Consider the following 10,174-nt stretch of genomic DNA (forward strand, 5'->3'; position numbering starts at 1 on the left):
ACGTTTCCCCCTCCCGGGCCGGCCGGTCGGCGGCCGCCTGTACGCACTGAGCGATATGACCGCTCATATTGCTCAGTGACGTCACGCCCCCCGCCAGCCCTGCATGAAGGTCGTGGACGACAGTCCACATCCTTCATGCATGCCCTACCGACAGCGACGATCGTTGCCGATCCGCGGGGCCGCACATCGGTCGTCGCTGGCGGCATACACACTTGACGATAAAATGAGCGACGTCGCTCAAGGAGGGGGAAAATGAGCGACGTCGCTCATTTTATCGTTAAGTGTGTATGGACCTTAAGTCCCGAGCTACTCAGAAACTGCTAAGAACGGTCTATTCGCAATTATGCAAATCTTTCGTTTGCAATTCTGATAAGCTAAGATTCACTCCCAGTAGGCGGCGGCTTAGCGTGTGCACTGCTGCTAAAAGCAGCTAGCGAGCGAACAACTCGGAATAAGGGCCCATGTGCACTGCAGGGGAGGCAGATATAACATGTGCAGAGAGAGTTAGATTTGGGTGTGGTGTGTTCAATCTGCAATCTAATTTGCAGTGTAAAAATAAAGCAGCCAGTATTTACCCTGCACAGAAACAAAATAACCCACCCAAATCTAACTCTCTGCACATGTTATATCTGCCTCCCCTGCAGTGCACATGGTTTTGCCCAACTTCCTGCTGCGATCAACTTGGAATTACCCCCATTGTGCACCCAGCATTAGACACCCAGTAGCACATGGCATTCCACTACGGGCACCATGACGTGTACATACCGGAGTATAAAGGTTCCCGCAGTCTCCCCTAGGAGCGGCCACTTACCTTTCTTCTGATACACATCATAGTTGATGTTCTTCTGTAGAGCCACATTGGCGGAGTTCTGGGTCCACGGCAGCAGGCGGCAGCTGTGCGTCATCAAGTTGTAATCAAAAGACCTGTGTTATATCGGGAGGAAAAAAATAAAATAAAAGGTTTAGTTGTGATGTTGATGAAGAAAGGAGAAAATCACTGATCCCGATCCCCCCACAGAGGTACACGGAGAAGAGGATTCTCCGCTAACTGATCCCGATCTCCCCACAGAGGAACACGGAGAAGAGGATTCTCCGCTAACTGATCCCGATCCCCCCACAGAGGAACACGGAGACGAGGATTGTCCGCTAACTGATCCCGATCTCCCCACAGAGGAACACGGAGACGAGGATTCTCCGCTAACTGATCCCGATCTCCCCACAGAGGAACACGGAGACGAGGATTCTCCGCTAACTGATCCCGATCTCCCCACAGAGGAACACGGAGAAGAGGATTCTCCGCTAACTGATCCCGATCTCCCCACAGAGGAACACGGAGACGAGGATTCTCCGCTAACTGATCCCGATCTCCCCACAGAGGAACACGGAGACGAAGATTCTCCGCTAACTGATCCCGATCTCCCCACAGAGGAACACGGAGACGAGGATTCTCCGCTAACTGATCCCGATCTCCCCACAGAGGAACAAGGAGAAGAGGATTCTCCGCTAACTGATCCCGATCTCCCCACAGAGGAACACGGAGAAGAGGATTCTCCGCTAACTGATCCCGATCCCCCCACAGAGGAACACGGAGAAGAGGATTCTCCGCTAACTGATCCCGATCTCCCCACAGAGGAACACGGAGAAGAGGATTGTCCGCTAACTGATCCCGATCTCCCCACAGAGGAACACGGAGAAGAGGATTGTCCGCTAACTGATCCCGATCTCCCCACAGAGGAACACGGAGAAGAGGATTGTCCGCTAACTGATCCCGATCTCCCCACAGAGGAACACGGAGAAGAGGATTGTCCGCTAACTGATCCCGATCCCCCCACAGAGGAACACGGAGAAGAGGATTGTCCGCTAACTGATCCCGATCCCCCCACAGAGGAACACGGAGACGAGGATTCTCCGCTAACTGATCCCGATCCCCCCACAGAGGAACACGGAGACGAGGATTCTCCGCTAACTGATCCCGATCTCCCCACAGAGGAACACGGAGAAGAGGATTCTCCGCTAACTGATCCCGATCTCCCCACAGAGGAACACGGAGACGAGGATTCTCCGCTAACTGATCCCGATCTCCCCACAGAGGAACACGGAGACGAAGATTCTCCGCTAACTGATCCCGATCTCCCCACAGAGGAACACGGAGAAGAGGATTCTCCGCTAACTGATCCCGATCTCCCCACAGAGGAACACGGAGAAGAGGATTCTCCGCTAACTGATCCCGATCTCCCCACAGAGGAACACGGAGACGAGGATTCTCCGCTAACTGATCCCGATCTCCCCACAGAGGAACACGGAGACGAGGATTCTCCGCTAACTGATCCCGATCTCCCCACAGAGGAACACGGAGACGAGGATTCTCCGCTAACTGATCCCGATCCCCCCACAGAGGAACACGGAGAAGAGGATTCTCCGCTAACTGATCCCGATCCCCCCACAGAGGAACACGGAGAAGAGGATTCTCCGCTAACTGATCCCGATCTCCCCACAGAGGAACACGGAGAAGAGGATTCTCCGCTAACTGATCCCGATCTCCCCACAGAGGAACACGGAGAAGAGGATTGTCCTGTAACTGATCCCGATCCCCCCACAGAGGAACACGGAGAAGAGGATTCTCTGCTAACTGATCCCGATCTCCCCACAGAGGAACACGGAGAAGAGGATTGTCCGCTAACTGATCCCGATCTCCCCACAGAGGAACACGGAGAAGAGGATTGTCCGCTAACTGATCCCGATCTCCCCACAGAGGAACACGGAGACGAGGATTGTCCGCTAACTGATCCCGATCTCCCCACAGAGGAACACGGAGACGAGGATTGTCCGCTAACTGATCCCGATCCCCCCACAGAGGAACACGGAGAAGAGGATTGTCCGCTAACTGATCCCGATCTCCCCACAGAGGAACACGGAGACGAGGATTGTCCGCTAACTGATCCCGATCCCCCCACAGAGGAACACGGAGACGAGGATTCTCCGCTAACTGATCCCGATCTCCCCACAGAGGAACACGGAGACGAGGATTCTCCGCTAACTGATCCCGATCTCCCCACAGAGGAACACGGAGACGAGGATTCTCCGCTAACTGATCCCGATCTCCCCACAGAGGAACACGGAGAAGAGGATTCTCCGCTAACTGATCCCGATCTCCCCACAGAGGAACACGGAGAAGAGGATTGTCCTGTAACTGATCCCGATCTCCCCACAGAGGAACACGGAGAAGAGGATTCTCCGCTAACTGATCCCGATCCCCCCACAGAGGAACACGGAGAAGAGGATTGTCCGCTAACTGATCCCGATCCCCACAGAGGAACACGGAGAAGAGGATTGTCCGATAACTGATCCCGATCTCCCCACAGAGGAACAAGGAGACGAGGATTCTCCGCTAACTGATCCCGATCCCCCCACAGAGGAACAAGGAGAAGAGGATTCTCCGCTAACTGATCCCGATCTCCCCACAGAGGAACACGGAGAAGAGGATTCTCCGCTAACTGATCCCGATCTCCCCACAGAGGAACACGGAGAAGAGGATTCTCCGCTAACTGATCCCGATCTCCCCACAGAGGAACACGGAGAAGAGGATTCTCCGCTAACTGATCCCGATCTCCACACAGAGGAACACGGAGAAGAGGATTCTCCGCTAACTGATCCCGATCTCCCCAGCCCCATCCACACCACCCAGACACCCCAAGCCACACCACCCAGACACGGCCCAGCCCCAGCCACACCACCCAGACACGGCCCAGCCCCATCCACACCACCCAGACACGGCCCAGCCCCATCCACGCCACCCAGACACGGCCCAGCCCCATCCACACCTCCCAGACTCCTACAGCCCCATCCACACCTCCCAGACACGGCCCAGCGCCATCCACACCACCCAGACACGGCCCAGCCCCTTCCACACCACCCAGACACCTACAGCCCCATCCACACCACCCAGTCACGGCCCAGCCCCATCCACACCTCCCAGACTCCTACAGCCCCATCCACACCACCCAGTCACGGCCCAGCCCCATCCACACCTCCCAGACTCCTACAGCCCCATCCACACCACCCAGACACCTACAGCCCCATCCACACCACCCAGACACCTACAGCCCCATCCACACCACCCAGACACCTACAGCCCCATCCACACCACCCAGATACCTACAGCCCCATCCACACCACCCAGACACGGCCCAGCCCCATCCACACCTCCCAGACTCCTACAGCCCCATCCACACCACCCAGACAGCCCCAACCCCATCCACACCACCCAGACACCTACAGCCCCATCCACACCGCCCAGATGCCCCCAGCCGCATCTACACCACCCAAACTCCTACAGCCCCATCCACACCACCAAGACACCCCCAGCCCCATCCACACCACCAAGACAGCCCCAACCCCATCCACACCACCCAGACACCTACAGCCCCATCCACACCGCCCAGACGCCCCCAGCCGCATCCACACCACCCAGACAGCCCCCAGCCGCATCCACACCACCCAGACAGCCCCATCCACACCACCCAGACACCTACAGCCCCATCCACACCGCCCAGACGCCCCCAGCCGCATCCACACCACCCAAACTCCTACAGCCCCATCCACACCTCCCAGACACCTACAGCCCCATCCACACCACCCAGACACCTACAGCCCCATCCACACCACCCAGACACCTACAGCCCCATCCACACCACCCAGACACCTACAGCCCCATCCACACCACCCAGACACCTACAGCCCCATCCACACCACCCAGACACCTACAGCCCCATCCACACCACCCAGACACGGCCCAGCCCCATGCACACCTCCCAGACTCCTACAGCCCCATCCACACCACCCAGACACGGCCCAGCCCCATCCACACCTCCCAGACACCTACAGCCCCATCCACACCACCCAGACACCTACAGCCCCATCCACACCACCCAGACACCTACAGCCCCATCCACACCACCCAGACACGGCCCAGCCCCATCCACACCTCCCAGACACCTACAGCCCCATCCACACCACCCAGACACCTACTGCCCCATCCACACCACCCAGACACGGCCCAGCCCCATGCACACCTCCCAGACTCCTACAACCCCATCCACACCACCCAGACACGGCCCAGCCCCATGCACACCTCCCAGACTCCTACAGCCCCATCCACACCACCCATACACGGCTCAGCCCCATCCACACCTCCCAGACACCTACAGCCCCATCCACACCACCCAGACACCTACAGCCCCATCCACACCACCCAGACACCTACAGCCCCATCCACACCCCCCAGACACGGCCCAGCCCCATCCACACCTCCCAGACACCTACAGCCCCATCCACACCACCCAGACACCTACAGCCCCATCCACACCACCCAGACACGGCCCAGCCCCATGCACACCTCCCAGACTCCTACAACCCCATCCACACCACCCAGACACGGCCCAGCCCCATGCACACCTCCCAGACTCCTACAGCCCCATCCACACCACCCATACACGGCTCAGCCCCATCCACACCTCCCAGACACCTACAGCCCCATCCACACCACCCAGACACCTACAGCCCCATCCACACCACCCAGACACCTACAGCCCCATCCACACCACCCAGACACCTACAGCCCCATCCACACCACCCAGACACCTACAGCCCCATCCACACCACCCAGACACGGTCCAGCCCCATGCACACCTCCCAGACACGGCCTAGCCCCATGCACACCTCCCAGACTCCTACAGCCCCATCCACACCACCTAGACACCTACAGCCCCATCCACACCACCCAGACACCTACAGCCCCATCCACACCACCCAGACACGGCCCAGCCCCATCCACACCACCCAGACACATACAGCCCCATCCACACCACCCAGACACCTACAGCCCCATCCACACCACCCAGACACGGCCCAGCTTTCCCCATGCACAGCATCTAGAGGCCTCACCTGCAGTCCAGGAGCTCAGAGCACATCTTGGCACACAGATGGACCTCCTGCTTTCTCTCCTCCCGATAGGTTCCCTCCTGCAGGTGGACCAGCTCGGCTGCCTTGGACCGCTGGTAGTCATTGAGAGGACTGCGGACAGCTGTGGAGCAGAATAAATATCACATCTCAGTAGCTGGGTGAGAGCACCAGGCGAGGGGCACAAGGTGTCCGCTCTCCCCCAGGTAAGGAGACCACTCACAGATCAGTGTCCTGACACAAACCTCTCGTCTCAATCCGTGGTACTTACCTGCAGCCACGAGCGTGATGGCGCAGAGGGCAGAGAGTCCGATCATGGTGGTGTCTGTACGGGGCTGGTCTGTCATGCAGGACACTCTGTGTTCTCCCCCGCACGCTTCCTCCGCTCTCCAAATATTTGTGCAGATAACACATTAACTGGATCATGTGTCCGAGGCGCTGAGGGCGGAAAGTGATTGTTACTGACAGCAGGAGAAACGGCAGAGACCCCAAACCACTGATCCCTACTGCACGGCGCAGCCCACCTCCCAGCCATGTGCCCATAACCCCCCCGGGGTATACAGCGGGTGTGGTTCATCAAATCGACAGTATCTAGGTCGACAATGTTTAGGTCGACCACTATAGGTCGACAGTCACTAGGTCGACATGGATGGAAGGTCGACAGGGTTTCTAGGTCGACATGTGCTAGGTCGACAGGTCTAAAGGTCGACATGAGGATTTTTTTTTTTTTTGGTGTCGTTTTCTTCGTAGAGTGACCGGGATCCCAAATTAGTGCACCGCTTCGCTCGCCATGCTTCGGGCATGGTGCCTTCGCTCCGCTACCGCTTCGCTCGGCACAGATTACCGTTCCAATCGTAGACCACGTGGATCATTAAGTATGAAAAAATTCAAAAAAAGAAAAAAAAATGTGAAAAACTCATGTCGACCTTTAGACCTGTCGACCTAGCACATGTCGACCTAGAAACCCTGTCGACCTTCCATCCATGTCGACCTAGTGACTGTCGACCTATAGTGGTCGACCTAAACATTGTCGATCTTCAGACCGGATCCCATACTGATCTGCCCATACAAATATCCCAACTTCTACATCCTGAGCGGTGTCATATCAGAATAGTGTTCCGGCACACGCGGGGTCACCTCTGGCCACGTCCTGCCCCATCCCGGTGCCCACACAGCGGTCCTACTCCATGGTGTGAGCCATTGTCTCCTGCGGAATGCGCCCCAGCTCCAACCGAGCGTGCCAGAGGCGGGACAAGCTTTAGCGCAGAGTTTCCAAATGGCCACCATGACAGGACAGGTTTTAAGGATATCCACGCTTGAGTATAGATGGTTACATCAAAATGACAGAGGTACTAATTAAGTTACGTGCTCGGGCATGGATTTCCTTACATCCTGGCCTGTAACTGCGGAGTGTGGGAACCTCTGCCACAGCAGATTATTATACAGATTTATATTTCTAGATGCAATAGAACTATCTATACCTGTATATGTTATTACTGACTGCAGGGAAGGCCAGCAGCATATACTACAATGAGATGAAGGGAGTATTACTGCGCCGGGCCCCCTGGGAACTGTTATAAGACGCTGGCCTCTGTCCCCTTACCCAACACTGGACAGGTTACTCCTCCCAGAACAGGGGCATCCGAGGGCCAAGGACACAGCTCATGGATGAGCCAATACATGGACAAGCCGGCGCGTGGGAGACACCGGTGACATCAGGTGTGGTAAATGTATAACTACCACCTGCTGCTGCCACATATGCCCTGCTGGGAGTTGCAGTTCTACAGCAGCCAGAAGCTGCACCATGGATAATAGCCGCGTAGGACAGTGACATTCCCGGGTCACAGCGCTGACCATCTGATGTCACAGCGCTGACCCTCTGATGTCACAGCGCTGACCCTCTCACGGGAAGGAGCCAGGTCCGTCACGTGCAGGGACTCCCGCTCCATCCATACAATATGTCAGCCACATCCAGGGCAGGGACTCATGTATATTCCCATCACACAGATCCGGCTATAACGCAGCCTGCTTCATCCATGCAACCCTAGATACACGCGTGTGTGCAGAACATACAACACGTCATGGCCAGACCACAGTCTGACTACATCAACACCCCTCTTATTGTAGCCAGGCCATGCTTCCATACACGTGTTACATGCTCCCATACACACTTGTCACATGCTCCCATACACACTTGTCACATGCTCCCATACACACGTGTGACATGCTCCCATACACACGTGTGACATGCTCCCATACACACGTGTGACATGCTCCCATACACACGTGTGACATGCTCCCATACACACGTGTGACATGCTCCCATACACACGTGTGACATGCTCCCATACACACGTCACATTTTCCCATACACATGTGTGTGCAGAACATACAACACGTCACATGCTCCCATACACACGTGTCACATGCTCCCATACACACGTGTCACATGCTCCCATACACACGTGTCACATGCTCCCATACACACGTGTCACATGCTCCCATACACACGTGTCACATGCTCCCATACACACGTGTCACATGTGCAGCAATGGCTACATGTGAAAGGTAACCAGTACATGGCAATGATGTTCCCAGGTACAAGAGACGAATGGTCGCCAGGTAGTCAGCCAAGAAGTGTGGAGGGCAGAAGCTGCGCACCAATCTCAGACATGTTCTAGACGTGTTACATGTATGTGCCACAGCTGGGTGAGACATGGAGACAGACACACGGACAGATACAGTCACAGAGACCTTAGCACCATGCTCATAGAGCAGTGTCTCCTACCTCAGCAGCCTGGTGCCTCTCACCTCGCCTGCAGCAGCAGATGGACAGGATGGGGGGGAGCAGCCAGTGGTTTGTTTGTTGGTCCCAGCAGGGGGGGGAGGAGCCTGATTATCTCCCAGCTGCGGACACTGGTGCAGAGAGTTACTGGGAGGACTGGGGGGTGTGGGGGGTGGATGCATTTCCCAGAAGTGTCCTCCCTGGTGGTGCCAGACCCCAGCACTCTCCTGAGAGAGACAACAACATCGCTCTAATTCCAGGGCAGAGGGCCACAAGTCCTGCAACGCACAGTGTTATATTCCAGCTGACAGCATAGAAGTATCCGGAGCTCTGGGCCTAATGTCATTATTATCCTGTATGTATATGGCGCCACAAGGGATCCGCAGCGCCGGTTACAGAATACACACACAATGAGCAGAACGGGAAACCAGCCACTAATGGGCCCATACACTTGTGAGATGTCTGGTACGACCGCATCGGAGCGATAAATCACATGATTGTATGCGCATTGAGGGGCCAATCAGTACGGATGGCAGATGCTACTAATCAGCAGAACTCGCTATCTTTTTGCACACATGCTGACCGGCGCCTCCCCCCTGCTACAAGCAGAAATTGCCATCGCCTCTCGTCAGCAGAAAGTAAGGTTGACTCCTGCCGGCGCAGCTTAGCTGCGTCCGCAAGAGTCCCAGCGCCATCTAACCTGTCACGGCGGCTGCGTGTGACGTTACGCAGCCGCCGCGACCATGCCCCCGTTCACGCCGCATAGCCCACCGTTCAGGTTGCCCTGATTGACAGGCAGAGGCGACCGCATTTTCTGCGCCCCCCCCCCCCACGCAGAAAATGCAGACGCATGCGCCCACGGCACCCCCGCAAAAGTTCCGGGCAGATGGCGATTTGCGATCCAACCTGAATTAGCCCCTGAATGCACAAAAAAAGCACTTTCGATACAACTTATCGCACAGGGAGCTTCAAGGGAAATGGAAGCGCAATATCGCACTGTGCTCAATCGCTCAAGTGTATGGGCGCCATTACAGACAATGCAGGACAAGTACAGGGGACATACACACTGAGGTAAGCATCAGGGCAGCAGAGGCCGAGGGCTGGGTACCTATACTCACCTACTCTCCCGGACTGACGGGGAGGCTCCGGAAAATTGGGTGGCACTCCCGACAAGTCTCCCGCGCGTTGCTAAGGGAAAGTAGGCGGGGTGATGGTGTGATTTGCAGTGAATTGCGTCATCATAGCTCCGCCCCCCCATTGCACAAAGCCAGTAATGTGGGCGTTGCATAGCAGGGGGCATGGCTGTGCGCACGTCTCCACACCCCGGAACACCCCCAGATGGTGAGCCGACCTAGGGAGCAGCCAGAAAGTCGGTAGGTATGCGTTCAGACATAAGACCAGGGAAATACGCCACTCACACTGCACCAAACA

General features: G+C 56.4%; 1 protein-coding gene across 1 annotated transcript in view; it reads right to left on the reverse strand.

The window, feature by feature from the left end:
- MST1 (macrophage stimulating 1) overlaps positions 1 to 8,851 on the reverse strand; it is a 42,935-nt gene extending 34,084 nt beyond the window's left edge. The window contains exons 1-4 of the mRNA XM_063941579.1: positions 8,747 to 8,851; positions 6,230 to 6,396; positions 5,944 to 6,082; positions 812 to 924 (exon numbers count right to left, since the gene is read on the reverse strand). Coding sequence (XP_063797649.1) covers positions 812 to 924; positions 5,944 to 6,082; positions 6,230 to 6,305 — 328 coding nt within the window. The 5' untranslated portion in view covers positions 6,306 to 6,396; positions 8,747 to 8,851. The remainder of the gene's footprint in view (positions 1 to 811; positions 925 to 5,943; positions 6,083 to 6,229; positions 6,397 to 8,746) is intronic.
- Between the last annotated feature and the right edge of the window lie 1,323 nt (positions 8,852 to 10,174).

This window comes from Pseudophryne corroboree, chromosome 9, assembly GCF_028390025.1.
Source record: "Pseudophryne corroboree isolate aPseCor3 chromosome 9, aPseCor3.hap2, whole genome shotgun sequence".
Classification (NCBI taxonomy): domain Eukaryota; kingdom Metazoa; phylum Chordata; class Amphibia; order Anura; family Myobatrachidae; genus Pseudophryne; species Pseudophryne corroboree.